Source organism: Bactrocera dorsalis, chromosome 3 (genome assembly GCF_023373825.1).
Source record: "Bactrocera dorsalis isolate Fly_Bdor chromosome 3, ASM2337382v1, whole genome shotgun sequence".
In the NCBI taxonomy this organism is placed as follows: Eukaryota; Metazoa; Arthropoda; class Insecta; order Diptera; family Tephritidae; genus Bactrocera; species Bactrocera dorsalis.
In genome coordinates, this window is record NC_064305.1 from 71,014,635 (window position 1) to 71,036,352 (window position 21,718).

General features: G+C 36.0%; 2 protein-coding genes across 2 annotated transcripts; both read right to left on the bottom strand.

Moving 5' to 3' along the window:
- Positions 1-11,579: 11,579 nt before the first annotated feature.
- LOC125777287 (odorant receptor 88a-like) lies at positions 11,580-14,184 on the bottom strand. The gene is made up of 5 exons (XM_049451661.1): positions 13,992-14,184; positions 12,402-13,281; positions 12,139-12,340; positions 11,851-12,006; positions 11,580-11,789 (listed from the first exon to the last, which is right to left on the bottom strand). Exons 2-5 carry the CDS (start codon positions 13,226-13,228, stop codon positions 11,739-11,741), a joined length of 1,236 nt encoding a protein of 411 aa, XP_049307618.1. The 5' UTR covers positions 13,229-13,281; positions 13,992-14,184; the 3' UTR covers positions 11,580-11,738.
- A 4,655-nt stretch (positions 14,185-18,839) lies between these two features.
- Positions 18,840-20,501, bottom strand: LOC125777286 (odorant receptor 88a-like). The gene is made up of 4 exons (XM_049451659.1): positions 19,611-20,501; positions 19,348-19,549; positions 19,099-19,254; positions 18,840-19,041 (listed from the first exon to the last, which is right to left on the bottom strand). Exons 1-4 carry the CDS (start codon positions 20,435-20,437, stop codon positions 18,982-18,984), a joined length of 1,245 nt encoding a protein of 414 aa, XP_049307616.1. The 5' UTR covers positions 20,438-20,501; the 3' UTR covers positions 18,840-18,981.
- Positions 20,502-21,718: the final 1,217 nt, after the last annotated feature.

The window sequence follows — 21,718 nt, forward strand, 5'->3', positions numbered from 1 at the left end:
CTCACCCTAGAGGTGATAAAAACAATAGACAGACAATAGGTCACAAGCTTATTTGACTTGAATGACAGATTGGATCTCGATTAGTAGAAACTTAACCAGTCGTAGCATTAGCTCACTGCCCCTCTCCTCCCACGTCTTCTTCCGACCCACAACTCCCTCGCCAGTGTAGGGAAAGAGAAGGAGCCGCCAAAGTTCGGTTTGGCGACTCCATGATCCAAAGTGATCCAGTTTAATTCAAAGTGCGTGTAGATTTCCGAGTGTTCAGACAGTTGTGCTTTTAGAAACCCAGACTCTCTGAGACTTTCTTTGCAAGCATGGTCTTTTCCAGACCACATAAAGACTCTATGGAACATAATGGGCTTAACTATGGTGTGGTAGATCCAGAGGACCACTTTCGGTGAGAGACCCCACATTTTGCCAATGGCTCTTTTACAAAAGAAAGAATATTTCATGTATCCGCCAGTTACAGACGGATGTATCCCATTTGCGGCAGCGATACCACCCGTATTTAGCGTCTTCTGGTAAACAAAACCATCACGGTTCTATCTCGGTTTTATTTTGGTTGATGGGGAGGCTACTTCCGACTACTCAATTTATTACGACGCTGTGATACCCCTGCGACAACTCGCACATGGAACTTTCCTTTGACCATAATAGGCAATCACTCGACAGCCACGATCCTCAAGGTTTTTAAGTAGGACGTTAACGCCCAGAATCCATAGATAGAAGAGGATGGAGACCTTCACCATATGGAGTTCCCGTACTCACATTTCGTCGAGCACGTGTGTTGCCCCATTCCGTTTCAATAACTCTGTCGCCCAGAAGACTGAAAATGAGATGCTTGAGCTTTGATTCAACCTCAAGACCGTCTGCTTTCGGCAGAACGTTATTAGAGCTCCCTCAATATCAAGGAAGGTCCCAATAGCAAATTCCTTAACCCTAATGGTTTGCTCAAGCCATGACACGATACTATGCAGGGCTGTATCCAGAGACTTGCCCTTACAATAAGCATGTTGCCTTCCTGATAAATAGTAACTCGGAACGCATCTCCTTATGTACCAGTTCATTAGTCTCTCGAGAACTGACAGAAGTCGATGATAAATTTCGTTTGGAGTCCTTTCTTAAATTTGAAGATTATATAAAAAAAATTTTAGAACTAATTATTTACCTGAAGGTTTTATGAGTTTGTGCCACCACTACTATGAATAAACCAAGGAATACTAAAAATTGTGTGCTACTATTCAAAAATATTTTTATTTTGTTAGGAATTAGCGAATAACATCGGAAGTTTCAGGAAAACTTTTTTATCATATTCTAAAGAATCTAATCATTAACGGTGAATTTCTGGAAATATAGTTGTCTACTGGTTTTTAGTATACCGCCGAGTTAACAATGTAGTCTCGAGTAAAAATCCACTCCATTCTGACTTATTAGAACCGATTGTCCTCTATAAATAGTATTGGGGTGGATCCACGATTTGTCCGTCGTTTCGCCAAGGAAATAATGATATCAATTAACGTCGGAAACTTTGACCCTCACTTGTCTTTATTTATCAATTCGATATGGGCTTCTCTACTCACACTATCTCATTCTATACCATGGTTTTCTTTGTCGATAAGGTGGTTTTGATCCACTATTATGGAACACGTACATACCAGAGATCTCGTAGATACCAAAAAGTGTAACTCTCACTAAAAAGTATGTAGGTTCAGTTATCGGTCACACCAATATATTATATTCTAAAATAGGGTTCTGTAGCCTCAAAACTAAGAGTTATTTTAGCCAAAAGAAGCTTATGATCCCAAACCATCAGTCGGAGTCGGAAACCCCTTTTGGATTCGGACACTTTCTGCTTTCATCCCGTCTCATTACTTTCTTCACCTTAATTTGAACTTTAAAATAATAATAAAAAAGAAAGATGCTTTAACTTCGATTCATTTATTCTTTTAATGCAAACGCGGTGAGACAATTTTTCATAGTTCATTCGTTTCTATGCTCATTCGCTTCAGTGATTATGGATTTTTTAAATGTGCCGCAAAGCATTTCGGCAAAGTACGCAATGCCGACGAAAAAGGCGTGGCCGCCCGGAACGCAGCACAATGCGTGGAGCAATGTGGTGCGGCGGTGGCGGCGTCGACAGCGATGGCTTTGACTTCCCCGATGTGGATGATGATATTGCGATTGTGGTTGCGATTGCTGCGGTGCACGTCGAATTGTCCGCATGCAAAAATGGTTGTGGCATGTTGCAAATATTATGGTTATATGCATTGTGGCTGCAAAAATGGCAAAAACGTACGCGCGTACATTCGTGAACGCAGAAATATGAAAGGCATACATATGTATATATGTATGTATGTATATATGGTATATGTATAGCCATGTTTATGTATGCATGTGTGTGGGCTATTTATAACGTTGTGCATATTTATTTTGAAAAAAGAAAAACGCAAAGAAGGTGAAGCATGGAAACTTGCATAAAATGCATGACCACAACAAAACGGGCAAAAAACTCTATATTCATTTATGAGTAAGCAGTTGGCGGAAAAGAAGAAATGTAGAAAAAAATATGGAGAAGCATGTGGCGTGCCTATGCGGCAAGGAACGTTGCACGTCAGAATTGAGGAACGCCATTATGAGTTTTTGCAACATTTATGAGCGTGCGCAGCGCTGAATATGCCATTTTTTTTAGGAAATATATGTACGTACATGCGAATATAAAATAAGAACAAATAAGGAAGGCTAAGTTCTAGTGCAATCGAAACTAGTATACCCTTCACAGGTGCATTTATTACAACATAAAATCATTGAAAGAGGACTTTTTCTCGATTTAGATAGGTCAGTTTGTATGGCAGCTATATTTTATAGTGATTCGATCTGGACTATTTCTTGGAAAATTACACCACTTCTTTTGCCAACAATCAATGCCACATTTCATAAGGATACTTCGTCAAATGAGAAAGTTCCCCATATAAGAGTTTATTCCGATCGTTTAGTTTGTATGGCAGCTATATGTTATAATGGTCTGATATCAGCGATTTCGACTAATGGGCAGCCTCTTGAAGAGAACAGAAGGTGTGCAAATTTAATATCGATATCTCAAAAGCTGAGGAGTTAGTTCGCGGATATACTATACAGACAGACATGTACAGACGGACATGACTAAATCGCCTCAGCTCGTCATACTAATAATTTAGATATGTACGAGTATATATTTTATATGGTCTTTAAGGTTTCCATCTGAGTGTTACAAACATTGTCACAAACTTAATATACCCTGTTCAGGGTATAAATATATAACATATGATAGCATGTACATAAATGAGGTTACGAGGGACCGCTCTAGAATTTTGATGATTATAGTCAAAATATCAATAAAATTTTTTCGAACTTGATCTCAAATTTAATGTTAATATACCCTTTGATACCCGTATGTGGGGAAGGTGTTATGCATATTAATGGGAACAGCAAGATAATGAAGATTTTCGACAATTTTTTGACTTAAAGGCTGACTTTTTTTTATCGTTCTAACAATTATTTTTAAATTATTATTGTATGGAGTTGCCACCTAACTTCAAATAAAAAAATTTTCGAATTTTAATTATAAGTTAAGTTAGTTCTAAAACTGTTAAATTAAAAGCTTTATAGTTTCGTTTAAATTTTTATGTAGTTGCCACCCGATTTGAAATAAGAGATTATTGAAATTTATTTAAAAGTTAAATTTTACAAATATGTAGTAGTAAAAGGTTCATAGCATACCTACTTGGCACCAATACAAATTTTTAGAGTTGCCACCTGATTTTAAACAACATATTAGTAAAATTTGCTTAATACTTTTCTTATTGACTCCTAGCGCCAAAGTAAACGTAGTTTCAAAAGTAATTTTTATGGAGTTGCCACCTGACTTAAAATAAAACACTTCTGAAATTATTAATGTAAGTGGTCGGAAACTTGCAAATACTTTTTTGATACTCCTAAAGACCTTATTCATGGCGTAGAGTGAAATAAAACTTATCTAGTCAATAGATTTGAAGGACTGAAGAACTGACAAGTAGTGGTACAAACTTTTTACATTTGACTTGTTAGGTTGAGAAATCGTCCAAATGAGCTTTAAGGCATTTCATTTTTCCAGAACATATCTCTTCAACTTAGAGCAGGAAAACGATGAAAAAAGGAAAACAAGTGAATTTAATAATAAATATCGTATCTTTCAGGTAACCTTCGTAAGGTTTTACTTTGAAATTCAAATATGTGAAGGTATAAATATACTCCAGCAAAGTTTGCAAGGCTTTGCCTTTATGGCAATTGTGCCAAACGCATTTGCAGTCACTATGTGCTAAATTTTTAATGCAGAGTGGACTGACATTTTTTTTTTTGAAAAAATAAAATAGTGAGACAACTTTTATTTATTATGAACATAGAGGCCTTAATTTTTAAGGTTTTTGTCATCTCTATGTAATCCTTGATAATTTTGATTTTATTACAATTTGTTGGTTAAATTTCTATGATTGTTCGACAGTGGTTTCATGCTTTTCATTCCAAATTCATCATACTTCTTCATCTATACTGATGGGTTGAAAATGGACTATGGAGTTGGTGCGGGAATATACTGTCCAGAGTTATACTGCCACTGCAGTATATTTCAAACTGAGGTCTCTGCAATTTCGAAAGCCGTGGAGATGACCTCTAATGAACCTACAGCCAATTCGAGAGCCAATATCTACGTAGACTGCCAGGCAGCAATCAAGGCAGTAACTTCGTATCGCATATTGGCCAGAAGTGCCTTGAGAAGCAGGGCAGCAGTGGTAAGTGTTGCCAGAAGTAAGCAACTTCAGTTCTACTTTTTTGCTAGGTCACAAAGGTATCGAGGGCAATGAACTGATGGACGAGAATGCCTAGAATTGTGTACGGTTAACATCCGAAAAGGTGATCAATATGGGGAAACCCATGTATTTTCTATTCGATGATCTCGACAGAAGCAGGGTAAAGAAAATGAAAACTCGATGGAACGAGCTACTTGTGGCAAAATTTCAAAAGTCATTTCAAAACGGTAGATCCGAAGTACACACTAATTTCGGAGCAAAGTCATAGTATTAGATATTAAACTTTACACTCTACAGAGTTCCATAACTCAAACTGCAACCGAAATTTAATACGACTGGAGTACTTAGAAACCGACATGTGGTACACAAACAATTTCGTCTCTTTCGCAGAATAATAAAAAGCCATCTTCCGCAAAAAGTTCTTTATATTTTTCTTAACTAGTCTCGCTTTTAATCGGTGAAGACCCACTGTGCTCCATACAATAGAAACACCAATATATTTTGTTACATTTTTAACAAGAGGGCAATAAGTCGGCGCTGGTCTGTTGAGAGCCGGTGCCTAATGCAAACTAAAAAAATAAAGAAAAACGGCAGAATATGAAAAAATGCATGAATATTTTAAAAAAGAGAAGTAAGAATGTGCTTGAACGATGGCGTATTATTAAATATGGCGGCTAGCCACAATATATGCGCACATACTACATACTTATGTACATATATGCATATTTATGTATATGTACATACATACATACGTATATATAGCCGTATAAGCATACCTAACCTACAGCACTCATATGCCAATGGTTTTGTTTTATCTACTTCTTTTAGCTTTTTTTACTTCTTTCTGCTTCATATATATTTTTGCATTTAAATTTTTATACTCTGCATGCTATTTCTTTTGTTGCTTTTTTAATGCCAAGCGCCGCAACTTGGCGTTGCACCACGAGACTTTCGGCTTCAACGCTGGTTGGTTGGAGTGTGTGCTTTTATGGAAACATGCACACTTGCGGTGTGCCATGCATTTTTTATTTATGCACATGCTTGCTATAGTATTCTTTAGCATATGTTTGTGAAGAAGGTGTTGTGCATATTAATGGGAACAATAAGAGAATGAAGTATGTCGACAATTTTTTAACTTAAAGTGAGACTTTAAAAAATTTTCCTTGCTTTAAAAATCTTTCTAACAATTATTTTAAAATAATTATTATTGGGAGTTGCCACCTAACTTAAAAAAAAAAACTTTTGAATTTTAATTTTAACTTAAGTTTATTGAACAACTGTTAAATTAAAAGCTCTAAGATATGGTTTAAATTTTTAATGGCGTTGCCACCTAACTTAAAGTAAAGAACTTTTGAATTTTAATTACAACTAAAGTTAATTGTATAACTATAAATTAAACGCTTTATAGCACGTTTTAAATTTTTATGGAGTTGCCACCCAATTTTAAATAATATATTTTTGAAATTTAATTAAAAGTTAAATTACGCAAAGGGGAAGTAGTAAAAGCTTCATAGCGAGCTTAGTACCAAATTATTTTTTAGAGTTGCCACCTGATTTTAAATAACAAATTGTCAAAATTTGCTTAAAAGTTAAAATTTGTCTATTGACTACAATCTGCAAGGGAAACGTTGTTTCAAAAGAAATTATTTTGGAGTTGCCACCTAACTTAAAATAAAAAAACTTTAGAATTTTTTTTATAAGTTAGTGAGTTTGTAAAACAGTTTAATTAACAGCTTTATATCATGGTTAAAATTTTTATGGAGTTGCCGCTCGATTTGAAATAAGAGATTATTGAAATTTAATTAAAGATTAGATTTTGCAAGGATGTAGTAGTGAAATTTTCATAGCAAACTTGGTACCAAATTATTTTTTAGAGTTGCTACCTGATTTTAAAGAACAAATTGTTAAAATTTACTTAAAAGTTAAAATTTGTTTATTGGCTGTCTTCTAGCTTCAAAGTAAACATTGTTTCAAGACTAATTTTTACGGAGCTGCCACCTGACTTAAAATAAAACATACATATGTATATGAAATTATATGGTTGGTCGGCAAAATTATAGAATTAAAAGTTTTAAAATAAATTTGGCTCACTAAATATTTATGGAGTTGCCACCTACATATGTATGTAGAGAAAACAATTTTTGAAATTCAATAATAATTGATTATTTGAAAAATTGTCAATCCAAAAACTTTAAATTCTTCTAAAGGGTCGAAGTTGCGAAAAATGTAGAACTGAGTTGCCACCTTTTTTAATAATTAATAATATTATTAATGTAAAAATTAAAAAAAAATAGTACATATAACACAGTATACCAATTAATATGCTCAAAACTGTACCTGCAATGTTAGAAATACATTAAAAAAACGTATAATGAGGGCCTTAGAATAAATGCACACAAGGCATTTACTTGTTGTACTTGTTCTTTGCACTATTTTGCGCTTTTTTCTTTACTATTTTACCCCTTTCATGTATATGGGGCGTTTTCCCTAGTGCTTATAAGGCTAAGCGAAAGTCTTAGGTGTGAGTAGGTGTGTCTTTGTGTCTTTCGTACTGCTATAAGCTTTATAGCTAAAAATATGGTGAAATGATATTAAAAGCTTTTGGTTTGCCTGATCCAAGGCTTAGAGCGTCACCTGAGCCTAGCATTATTTACAGTCCTATGCATTTATTTATTAATTTAATTATTTATTTAGTTGACTTAATTATATTAATTATGATTATAATTTTATGCCTATATGAGAGCTCACGATGTCAGAGCCGAGCTTCCCCACTGGGTGACCGCCATTAAACTTAATACAAGTCTTCTGTTTATTACCATTGATAGAGCTGACAGCATAATTATACCCTAAACATACAAAACATTCAAAAGAAAACGTCGGAGACCCAATAAAATAGGCGCGAATATCCCTTTCGGATAGGCGTGATGAATCGTTTTAGCTATATTCATCTGCCTGTCTGTCCGTCTGTCCGTCTGTTTGAGGGTTGGGTGAGGTGCTAGGATACTTAGGAAGTGTGAAAGTTTCTTGGTTAGAAAAAACAAGTGGTGGACGCGTGAGTTCCCTTCGAAGAGGTGAACTGTCAGGCGATTGAGGCGAAAGTTTCAACTTGTTTGACAGTCCAATTCAGCCAAGGGGTCCCAGCTTAGGTATGAACTTAGTTGTGGGTTGAGGCAATAAAAGGAAATGTTGATGAAACAAGAGTAGTGGAGAAGTTTTTTGGCGGAAAACAGGAACGATCCCTAGAATGTTGTTAGGGAATATGTCTTTGCTGGGATAGAGTGGTATAACAACTGGAGGAGTTTGACTGTCTCGAGGTTACTTTTTGGCCGAGCTACATTTCGGACAGAAAAGCCTCTCTAGTCGGCATGAATGGAAATGTGGAGCTCTGAGTAAATATTATGGGTATGCGGACGACCTTCTACTTCTTGTTTCGATGGATGCGATGCAGGCTGCATCTAGACCTGATTGTCATACAGCGTGCTGTTGCATTCAGGCTTAGAAGGGACTTGAGTGTGTCATTGCTGCAGAATTATTGGATTTCCGATTAAGACGTGGAGAGGGAGGGATGTTTATCAAGCAACAGCCTTCTTGATGATAAGGTCAGTTATAGGGGAGAAAGACCGTTGGGACAATAGTCTTAAAGATCGGGTGACTGACAAGTACATCCGGGGCATTAGATTTGTTGAGGGTAACCCATACTTCTGATTCTATCTGAGTTTGACTTTTCTGGGGCATGGGCCTCTGAATGCCTTTCGGTCGAGGATTGGGAGCATGTTGTTGCAGAATGCCCAATATATTCGTACATTAGGGATCCGTGTGGTATAGGGTACAGCTGAACTGATGGATGTGGTGTGATTTTCTCTAGTCAAAATGCCACAACAGTTACGGTCGTTTTCGGCTGAATTGTTTAAACGGCTAAGGCGTTTAACTGAGTATTAGGTTAGCTTCATGTGTAAATGATAGGTGCGTATGGAGTCCAATTGCTGGTCAGCAGTCCAGAGCATGGTGAAAGATTAACTGGTAGTAGTTTCAGCTGCGAGATCGGACTGGGGAGCTCTGTTAACGCAAGGAGCAGGATCCCTACGAGTTCGCTCCAAGTTCCACATGGGGACTGCTCCCTCGGGGAGTATCCTGGTAGTGGTGGTTAAAATACGAATGTAAGAAAAACTGACACTTTGGCAGCTGAATGTGTAGTTACATTACAACAGGGTGTCGGACCCAAAGTACGGCAGAGGTTTTAGATGGACCTCGAACCCTACCAAACGTAGAATCACTGAAGCTGGGAGCTCCCATGCAAACTGACCGATCAAAATCATGCTATTTTATGGATATTTTTGCATTCGTGAAGGGTATTAAAGTTTCGGTTCAACCGAAGTTAACTTTTTTGCTCGCTTTAATTAACTCCAGTCGCATAAAAATGTATTTAGAGCAGTTGCTAAAATCCATAAAATAAAATCGACACCAAATTTATTAAAAACATATGTGGGTAATAACAATTTCGAAATATGGTCTCAAAGAACAATAAGAAATTCATGCTACACGCACCACCTCGCCATATTCCTATTTATATAGAGATATATTATATTATATTAATACATTTATGGCTAAGTGTGTGTGTGTGTGCGTCTGTATGTACCTAAGTGGGCATATAAATATAATAACCCCAATTAACTCATTCATATGACGGACAAGTGCAAGTCAAGGCGGATGCTGAACACCATAGCTTCTTATGTACCCTGTACCCTATACACATACAATAAACATGTACACACACAACAAACATATACACTTACAAATATACAAGTAATGCTGCACTCTGGCAACTACCGAAGAAAATGGATAGATTTCTCATTTCATTTTTGACGTCTTCATGTTGATGATGATACTAAAATGTTTGCTGTTGTTGTTGGCGTTATGACTCCTGTCGCTTGTTGTCAACAGCTACGTTGTTGTTGCTGTTGTTGTTGTTTATGCTTTTGATGATGATATTGAACGGAAATTCAATTCGCCGTCTAACATGATTGCGGCCATGTTTAATCAAATACGTGACTTGTTTTCAATTTCGTTGGACCAAACTGACTGTCTGACGGCCAACTGCACAACTGGCCAACTGACGCTCTGTAAGTTTGTAGGTAGTTAAATATATGCTCTTAAGACTAAGCACGTATAATAACTTATAAACGGACTGGTGTTTTAAAAGAGTTCTCTGAAAGTGTCTGCTGAAAACCTTATTTAACCTATCCCAAACTCAATGAATATTTCTGAGTTCTACCGCGTGGTTCGAATCAATTTGCAGAGATCTTCTTATGAGAGCCTACAGTGGATCATCTGGTGATCTTCTGACAATATTCTTGCAGCAAAACAATTTTCTCTGCAGAAGAAGTTTCTAATAACAAAAACGACAAAATCCGCGTACAATCTTCCAAAGGCGCTAAAATTATTATTCCAAGAGCTCTTCAATGGAGAGTATTCGATCTTTTAGCAAGGTTTGCCACCAGCACACAAGACAAAAGCCACCCAGTAGTGGCATATGGTTTTACATTGGTTTCCTCGGGTAAAAAAGCAGCCTTTTTTCAAAAAATCATTTCTCGTATAAAAAATGAAATATTTTATTAGAATTTTTTATTGTTGAAAATTACTTTTTTTTACCAGTTTCTGAATTGAAGCAATTAATCGCAATTATTTATTTAATTACTTAATTGTCTAAAACTTGACAATTTTATATGTCATAAGAAATCCCATGAATTGTTTTGCCTGACCCTCACATGGCGTCTCAAACAGACTTTTATAATTTTCGACCGAAGAGACAACGTCCAGCGCTCAGTGAAGAAAATATAGCAGCCGTAGCTGAGAGTGTACACGAAGACCGTGGACAGTCAATTCGACAACGCAGTAACACGGACAGAGTTATGGAACGACTTGGCGTATTTTACGTCGTGATCTTACTTTAAAAGCGAACAAAATACAATTTAAATTCGAAATGAAGCCTCTCGATCTTCCTAAGTGACATCGCTTTGCTCTATGGGCTCTTGAAAGGTTTCAAGAAGATCTAAAGTTTTCGAAATAAATTTTGTTTAGCGATGATACCTATTTCTGGCTCAAGGGGTATGTAAACAAACAAAACTTGTCCCTAGTCATCTCATCAGTCTTGCAATCTCCTTCAATACCGCCCTGGTCAAGCACACAAACCAATCTAATCACGTAGTAACTCGATATAAGGAGTCTAACCAACACTTTACTAGTCTTGCACGCACATTCGGAGAGCTCAAGATTATTATCGGAGTGGATTAGATGAATGGTTGTGTGCTTACCATTGATCCTTGAAAACCTTAAACCGAACTTGTGGAAATTTATCTATTCTTAGTGAAAAGTAAAGAATCCCCCTTTGGAGGTTGTTAATGTTTTTAATTATGAGTTACTTTCCTTAGTTGAGATATTTTGAATACTAACCGATATATCTTTATACCACAAGATGCCAACGAGATACTACCCGCTCCCATTCCTTATTGAGACTAAAGTACTTGTCCATGGCCAGGACAGATAAAGTTCTGGATATACTTGAAACGGGTGGTTGGGAAAAGTTATAAAACGAGTATATAATCAATGTTATTCTAAGGTTGATAGAATCATCTTCTTAAACGTTTCACTTTTTAAACCAATTTTGAAATCAGTTCACATGCAAAGCGTTTCGTTTACCATTTCTGTTCCGAAATTTAGTTTTTTGAGCCCGTGAGAAGTAAATCATGAACGTTTTTTCGATTTTTTTTTTAACAAACAATTTATTTTATTTCAAAACTTTTGCAAAATTTCAGCTACATTCGTTAGTGCAACATTTTCGTAATCTTTTTATCTTTTTGAGAAAAACCAATACTTAAAATTTAAAAATTATTTCGTTATTCCAACCAACCATAACTCTGTTTAACCCTTTGCCTTCAAAAAAGTTAGCAATTGATAAGCTAATATCATCATCTAAATAGAAAAATTGAAAGATTAATAAGGTTCAAGCATAGCAAGGTGAACACATACATACATCTTGAAAATGCTTCATATTGACATAAAACAGATTGAAAACAGTTAACCTGAACGGTTCATTCGTGCTTTGTATCCACATCAGCGTATATTTTCTAAAACGTACCGAGCTGTCATACCACTGCTGTTCGTAGAGTCTCTCATTTATGCGGGCAGTCTGTTTCACAAGTTCATATAACATAATTTGTGTGTTTCACAAGTTCATATTTCATAATTTACATGTTTCGCAAGTTCATATTTCATAATTTGCGTCTAGAGAAGAACAATAATCAGCATAATTTATACTCACCACTGTCTCCAGCATTGTACCCCACTTGGAGGCATCGTAGATCAACCAAACCTCTACGAATAACGGTATAGTATAATTTATGATTTGCAAATTGTTTTTAGCCTCGGTAATTAGAACCACATTGAAACACATGGATATAGCGATGCCCGCATCCGAGGATAAAATTGAATAATTAAACAAGTCATTCAATTGGACGGCCAAACTAAAGTTGCATGAAACGATAAGATCTATGAAGTTATATAAACACGTGATTAAACACATACTTATTGAGATATTGATGCATATATATGTAGTCGTGTAGCTGCTTGAAGACTGCATCCGATTTTGTGGGATCCATTGCATCCTGCACATTCATTTCCGCCAAAAGTTTACCCAAATACTCATAATACATACATAACTGAGAAATTAAAATCACAAATGATTGATCCCAAACGACCAGCATATGAGCCGCTGCCGTAGCTAAAAACATTTCATACACGTATATATAGGGATAAGTCGAAACCTTATCCTTAACGCCAAATGGTAACCACGAAGCATTCACGTGATATTCTTCACCCACAGGCGCGTCTGATTTGAAACCGTGAAATGCCATAAATTTCACAAACGGCATAAAGATGAAGCCGCACACGGTAACCGTCAAAAACCAATGGAGGTAGAAGAAACGCTTTTTTATATAGTTATGTACCTTCTCGACCTCCATATGTTGCTGCAGATGTTCGCTACGTGGAAATATACGATCGATAGCATTGTACATTTTCAAGAGTTTAGCACGATTTAGTCCCAACATAAGCCCGCGATTTGTCAATACCAAGCCAATAGAGAAAACGGCGAAGACTTCTTGTGCTTTAGTGACATCCCTGTCGTTGATGGCTATGGCAGTCGTAATGACATTACCCGTGCAGTCCACCACTGCCAGAAATAGGCAAAAGTTTAGTATATTTGATTTCGGTATCACGAAACGTCCATTAACACGCTTAAACTCTACGTATTTAAGGCCGAGGTAACGTTGATACGGATGCTCAATAGCGCAAAGATCATCGATTGCACAAAGTTTTGATCTCGTGCCAAACCCTTCCTGCTGCGTCGCCATGATGTCGTCACGAAGAGGATTCAATAATGTTGACTGCCTTCGTACCAAATGAGCTTTGTTATAAAAACGAGAAAGTAAGACTTTTATACTGAAAATAATTTCCAAAGTACAGTGAAGTCTATGATATTTGTACTTTTTGTCATAAAAAAATGCAATTTTTATTTTTTGGAGTAATAAATTATTAGATTTTATTAAAACACATTTTACTAGTTCAAAGTATATAAAATATATTTTAAAAATATATTTCCATACGTGGTGCCTCTATTGACCTTTCGTAGTGCACGTACACTTCCCTACTCCCCCACGACAGTTCTGTCGCAGTAAAGAGAATTTATTAAATGTCTGAGGTTCGATACGACCTCAAATCGTTCCACAGCACTGATAATGTTTCCAACCGCACATTAGTGAACGCTTCCTCAATGTCTAAGAATGTACCCACCGCTTATTTCTTATGTATGGGGCTGTTTCAATGTTTCTATCACGCATTGGCGTATAGAGCAGTACCTATTGATCTGCCTTTACCAAAGGCATTTTGAGCACCTAATATCGTGTTTATCGATGTACTGTCCCTGATTCATTTCATGAAATTCTGACTTCTAAAAGCAAGAATTTTCATATTTCAAAAAAATCACGTTTATATTTATTTTACAGATCAAAATGTCGATTGTTATGCGAGTTTGTATGTTATATCAAGTACAGTCATGTTCGATTCGCTACTGCCACCCTCACTATGTTTGAACGCTGTCTCTCTTTCTTAGCAAACCTTTGTAACGGCAACAACAGCATAATTTTTATATTTAAAGTGGTAGAAACGGTTAATATGCTAACTCTGTTTGATTAAATCAATCAATTGAGTTTATGCCAGTTGTTTGTTCGTTTCGCGACACGTGAAGTAATAAACACGCATCGAAATGAATCTATCAGGTATTTTTTCACTGAGCTTAGTTTGATAAAAAAGTATTCACTGCAATGCAAAACTTATGAGTTAATATGCTAATAGTATAAGTCAATTTAGTTAAGAATTTTTAATCAACTATTTGCCATGATTTAATTGTAAAATTATTATTTAATTGTATTTAAAAATTCTTTTTGCGCCCTACAAGTTGGAAAGGGTTTGTAATATACTAAAATATTGTATATCTTTTGGTCATATTCTGTTAGACATAATAACAATTAAAGGGTGATCCATTTTGACGTTGTGTACTGTTTTAAAGAAAAAACACAAAACCTTCAAGCATAATGGGGAATGTTTATTAGAATTTGAGAGAACATTCTTTGGTATTTATTTTTTTAAGGTAATCTCTTTCAAATGTTGGCGCTACGTTTCAGATGGTGCATCCGTGTAGTCCAATTTTCGCTGACTCTTTCGAGCATTTCGATTTGTAACTGACGAATGATTCACGTGATGTTTTGCTCTAAGGCCAGAATCGAAGCGGGATTGTCCGCGTAGACGTTAGACTTTCTATTTCCGAGAGGAAAAAGTCTAACAATGTGATATCACACGAAATTGATGGCCAATAGACTGGCTCAAAACGTGATATTATCTGCTCAGCGAAGTATTCTGTCACGAAGTGTTCGACTCACCCGTGATCTGTCAAACAAAATGCTATTGAAAAATGTATCTCTACTTGGGTCACCGCTTAGATCCATAACAATTTTTTGTTCCAACGGCTTTTTTATTTAATCATTTCTTCAACTTTAACTGTAAACATCTAGAACTAGAACCGATTAAAATAGACTAAGGTTCCATTTTTGCATATTGGGATTTGACAACCCTAATTGCAATCTGATTATTCACAACTTGATCGTAAAGTACGAAAGCTATTTCTGTTGTGTACAGTAACTTAAAATATTCATCTCGGCTAAAAAATAGAATTCAATCACGAACATTTTCGCGCTATTATTTTTTTCAACTTTCGTCATGGCTTAATTCAGCAACAGTGCGTCGATGAACTGAGCTCAATTATTGGCGATGAATCTCCATCAAGGACCAGTGTTTATCGTTGGTATGGTGAATTCAATCGAGGTCGTAAATCACTCCAAGACGAGTTCCACGAAGGTCATGCAAAATTAGTTGTTGTTCCGGAAGATCATCCTGTGACCTATCGATTGAGACTGATATGGGTATTACTGGGACTGGTATAAATTCAATATTGCATGAACATTTAACTTAAAAAAAATGTGGTCACATTGGCTCCTACACAATTTGTCAAATGCTCAAAAAAAAGTGTGGTGTCAAAAAGACGTGATCGTGAAAAGTGTTAATAAATACGATAGCGGTGCTTCGAAAATCGTCAAAAAATCGTGAAAGATGATGAATCGTGGATTTACGCGTTTAAAATCGAAAGTAAACAGTAGTCGACTGTATCAAAATGAGCCGAATCCATCGAAAGCTTTTTGCGAACGAAGCACTTTCGAGCAAATGGTCGTCTAACTATTTTTTTAGAAAAACTGCAAATGTCGCAACCATGCAACTAAAACCAGGCAGAACGGTAAATTCTGACTGATATACAACTATATTTGTGTCAGTTGTCTTTCAAGAAATCAGGAAAACCAACCGCCAAAACGGATCGTAGTTCATCTGAACAAAGCAAAAAACAGTGAAACAGCATTTTTGAGCATTTAGAGCATGAACTTGATGGGTTATCCACTGCATAGTTCTGACTTGGCATCGAATGACTTCTTTGTATTCCCATACAAAAAAAAAAATAAATTAAGAGGTCAACGTTTTTCGACAGCTGAAGAGGCGGTTGATGCGTTCAGAACACATGTTTTAGAGATACCTCAATCAGAGTTGCAAAAGTGTGTTGATCTCAATGCAGAATACTTTGAAAAACATACCATAATGCATAACATTTGTTTTAACTGTGATCTAACTGTTGGTTGGTTCGTGGGTTGGTCAAATATCCACAAATTGTGAAAATGTTCTTTCTCGATATTTAGAGCTTCCAGTGATATTTTGGTATTTTAGTATAATGGCTGTTTAAATTGATGATATGGGTTTAATAAGTGATTTACTATTAAGTAGTGCACCCAACCAGTTTGAGAGACTTGGGATAGCTTCCAAAATCCGATCAACACCAGAAAGATTTTGTCTAATAAATGTTGGTCATCAACAGGCATGCGACCGATTGCTTTTCTGTCTCGAGACAACTTCTCTTATCCTCAATAAATCTTTCGAAAACAGCTTAAAACTTAAGATACTTTCCACAGGTCCGACAACGTCGAGGTGCATTCAGGACTAGTATATAAGATCTACATTTTCCCACTCATTTAATACGCTGTTTTAATATTATATGAGGTCTTAGTAATGATACTATTATAGTCATTACTAGTCACTAACAGATTTAAATATTGCGTTGAAATAAAAAGAATTTTTAATAAATTAATTTCTCTTTAATAACAATTTTTAAAATGCAGCAATTAATCACAATTATTTATTTAATTACTTAATGTTCAAAGGGACTGTTACAATTAATTATCCAATAAAGTTTGCATTGGCAAAAGTTTTTTTGGTGCATACTTTTTATAAGAAATTAAAATGAAAATAATTTTTGTTGAGCACGTCTTAACGGATAGTATAGAACTCGGCAACAGATTATCTATGTCACCAAAAATTACCACATATTCTTTGTGTGACCCTTGTTAGGGCAGCAGATGTTGCTTAGCTGTAGGAATACTCTCAAATTTCAGTGCTAAATGCCCACAATCTGTTATAGTTCACCGTCAAATCCGGGTAGATTCGATTCTCTTACAGATCCAGGTTACACATCCTTAATTACATTGCATTGCGACGATCTCAATTACTTTAAGGCTTAGCATATACATATAGTTTTGTATTTTCAATGTTTCTTAATGAACTCTCCGAACTTCTGAATATTCCCAAGTTCTGGTGAAACATAAATGATCCGGTTTGAATAAGCCGATGGTTTCAACAAGATGACGGCACTCCTCATATAACGCATCAGTCAGTGGATTTATTGAGAGAACACTTAAGAGAGCAGATAATTTCACGTTTTGAACAGGTCGATTGGCCGCCAGATTCGTGTGATATCACATCAGTAGACTTTTTTCTGTGGGGATATGTAAAGTCTAAGGTTTATGCGGACAATCCCGCTTCGATTCAGGGCTTGGATAAAAACCTCACGCTTGTCATTCGACAGTTACTATTCGAAATGCTCACAGAAGTCATTGAAAATTGAACTCAACGGATGGACCATCTGAGACGTAGCCACGACCAACATTTGAAAGAGATAATCTTGAAGAAATAAATGTCAAAGAATGTTCTTTTGAACGATAATAAACTTTACCCAATAAATTTGAAGTTTCTGTTTTCATCTTAAAAAGAGTAGAAAACCTTGAAATGGATCATCCTTTAGAAAATCGTTGGCAAAACTTCGCCATTCGAACATTCTGGCAACCGCGAATTTCGCTGTCTGGAGGTTTGGGCAATTTATGATTGATTTTTTTTTATTCTGTCATCCGTTTTCGTCACATGTTTTTTTGTCGCAACATTCTCAAATGGCAGTATTTAAAGCCCTTAAAAGGTTTAAGTTCACGGTCAATTCCGGATGAAAAGATCCATAACTCAAATAGCTTTATTTTAGATACGTTTAATCATATTTTGTTTCGTTCGCGAAATTGGCCGCGGTCTATATAGGTTCCTTTGTGAAGCTAGCAGAAAAATGTCTGTAGTTGGGTATCAGCTATTCACAAAGCGTCGTGAACCTATCACATATCTGCCCTGGTGCTCTGATTAAATTTCCACTATTACTCTTGTATGTCTAAAGTAAGAGGTACGAGGTGTTTTATCCTTGATCAGGCAAATATGGAAGAGATTTGAGGAGAAAGTGTTGAGATGATCCTGTCTTGTCAGCTGGCTTCCGTTAAATTATCTTACTGCATGAATCCCATTCGGACAGATTCCAGTTAAAACTCGTACAGCCATTGAAAGGTGGACTATGCAGAGAGCGTAAAGTCCACTAGACCTCTTGCAGTTTACTGTGGGCCAGAAAGACCGTCGTGGTCAAGCACCCAAACCCATCTAATTACGTAGTAACTCGATATAAGGAGTATAACCATCACTTTACAAGTCTTGCGCGCACATTCGGAGAGCTCAGGATTATTATCGGAGTGGATTAGATGAATGGTTGTGTGCTTACCATTGATCCTTGAAAACCTTAAACCGAACTTGTGGAAATTTATCTATTCTTAGTGAAAAGTAAAGAATCCATCTTTGGAGGTTGTTATTAATTCGTTGTTTCGTTTTTATTATGAACTCCTTTCCTTAGTTGAGATATTTCGACTACTAACCGATATATCTTTATACCACAAGATGCCAACGAGATACTACCCGTTCCCAAACCAGGACAGATAAATGTGTGGATACACTTGAAACCAGTGGTTGGGAAAAGCTATAAAACAATTGCAATATTTTTTAGATTTAAGTAATCAATATTATTCTAAGGTTGATAGAATCACCTTTTTAAAAGTTTCCCTTTTCAATCCAATTTTGAAACCAGTTCACATGTAAGGCGTTTCGTTTACCATTTCTGTTCCGAAATTTAGTATTTTGAGTCCATGATAAAGAAATTATGAACTCTTTTCGAAATTTTTTTTAACAAACAATTTATTTTATTTGAGAATTTTTGCAAAATTTTACCTACATTCGTTAGTGAAACATTTTCGTAATCTTTTTGAGAAAAAACCAAATCTCAAAATTTAAAAAATTATTTCGTTATTCCAACCAACCATCATTTTGTGTAACCCTTTGCCTTCAAAAAAGTTAGCAATTGATAAGCTAATATCATCATCTAAATAGAAAAATTGAAAGATTAATAAGGTTCAAGCATAGCAAGGTGAACACATACATCTTGAAAATGCTTCATATTGACATAAAACAGATTGAAAACAGTTAATCTGAACGGTACATTCGTGCTTTGTATCCACATCAGCGTATATTTTCCAAAACGTATCGAGCTGTCATACCACTGCTGTTCGTAGATTCTTTCATTTATGCGGGCAGTCTGTTTCACAAGTTCAAAATTTACATCATTTACGTGTTTCACAAGTTCATATTTCATAATTTGCGTTTACAGAAGAGCAGGGTTTATACTCACCACTGTCTCCAGCATTGTACCCCACTTGGAGACATCGTAGATCAGCCAAACCTCTACGAATAACGGTATAGTATAATTTATGATTTGCAAATTGTTTTTAGCCTCGGTAATTAGAACCACATTGAAACACATGGATATAGCGATGCCCGCATCCGAGGATAATATTGAATAATTAAACAGGTCATTCAATTGGACGGCCAAACTAAAGTTGCATGAAACGATAAGATCTATGAAGTTATATAAACACGTGATTAAACACTTACTTATTGAGATATTGATGCATATATATGTAGTCGTGTAGCTGCTTGTAGACTCCATCCGCCTTTGTGGGATCCATTGCATCCTGCACATTCATTTCCGCCAAAAGTTTACCCAAATACTCATAATACATACATAATTGTGAAATTAAAATCACAAATGATTGATCCCAAACGACCAGCATATGAGCCGCTGCCGTAGCTAAAAACATTTCATACACGTATATGTAGGGATAAGTCGAAACCTTATCCTTAACGCCAAATGGTAACCACGAAGCATTCACGTGATATTCTTCACCCACAGGCGCGTCTGATTTGAAACCGTGAAATGCCATAAATTTCACAAACGGCATAAAGATGAAGCCGCACGCGGTAATCGTCAAAAACAAATGGAAGTAGAAGAAACGCTTTTTTATATAGTTATGTACCTTCTCGACCTCCATATGTTGCTGCAGATGTTCGCTACGTGGAAATATACGATCGATAGCATTGTACATTTTCAAGAGTTTAGCACGATTTAGTCCCAACATAAGCCCGCGATTTGTCAATACCAAGCCAATAGCGAAAACGGCGAAGACTTCTTGTGCCTTGGTGACATCCCTGTCGTTGATGGCTATGGCAGTCGTAATGACATTACCCGTGCAGTCCACCACTGCCAGAAATAGGCAAAAGTTCAGTATATTTGATTTCGGTATCACGAAACGTCCATTAACACGCTTAAACTCTACGTATTTAAGGCCGAGGTAACGTTGATACGGATGCTCAATAGCGCAAAGATCATCGATTGCACAAAGTTTTGATCTCGTGCCAAACCCTTCCTGCTGCGGCGCCATGATGTCGTCACGAAGAGGATTCAATAATGTTGACTGCCTTCGTACCAAATGAGCTTTGTTATGAAAACGAGAAAGTAAGACTTTTATACTGAAAATAATTTCCAAAGTACAGTGAAGTCTATGATATTTGTACTTTTTGTCATAAAAAATCCAATTTTTATTTTTTGGACTAATAAATTATTAGATTTTATTAAAACACATTTTACTAGTTCAAAGTATATAAAATATACCTTTACCAAAGGCATTTTGAGCCCCTAATATCGTGTTTATCGATGTACTGTCCCTGATTCATTTCATGAAATTCTGACTTCTAAAAGCATTTATAGATCAAAATGACGATTGTTATGCGAGTTTATATATTATACCAAGTACAGTCATGTTCGATTCGCTATTGCTTCGCTCACTATGATTGAACGCTGTCTCTCTTTCTTTGCAAACCTTTGTAACGGCAACAACAGCATAATTTTTATACAATATTTAAAGTGGTATAAACGGTTAATATGCTAACACTGTGTGATTAAATCAATCAATTAACTTATGCCAGTTGTTTGTTCGTTTCGCGACACTCGTATAAGGTATATTTTCACTGAGCTTCGTTTGATAAAAAAGTATTCACTGTAATGCAGAAGTTATCAGTTAATTTGCTAATGGTATAAATACCCAATTTAGTTAAGAATTTTTAATGAACTATTTGCCATTATTTAATTGTATTTAAAAATTGTTTTTGCGCCCTACAAGTTGGAAAGGGTTTATAATATACTAAAATATTGTATAACTTTTGGTCATATTCTGTTAGACATAATAACAATTAAAGGGTGATCCATTTTGAGCTTCCCTACTGTTTTAAAGAAAAAACGCCAAACTTTCAAACTTAATGCGGAATATTTATTAGCATTCAAGAGAACATTCTTTGGCATTTATTTTTAAAGGTCTCAGATGATCCATCCGTTTAATCTAATTTTCGATGATTTCGTTTTTCATCCCGACTTGTAACTGGGGAATGATACGCGTGATGTTTTGCTCTGAGACCTAAATTGAAGCGGGATTGTCAGCGCAGACTTTAGACTTTCTATATTCCCAGAGAAAAAAATCTAACAGTGCGATATCACACGATCTTGGTGGCCAATAGACCGGCTCAAAACGTGATATTATCTGCTCAGCGAAGTATTCTGTCACGAAGTGTTCGACTCACCCGTGATCTGTCAAACAAAATGCTATTGAAAAATGTATCTCTACTTGGGTCACCGCTTAGATCCATAACAATTTTTTGTTCCAACGGCT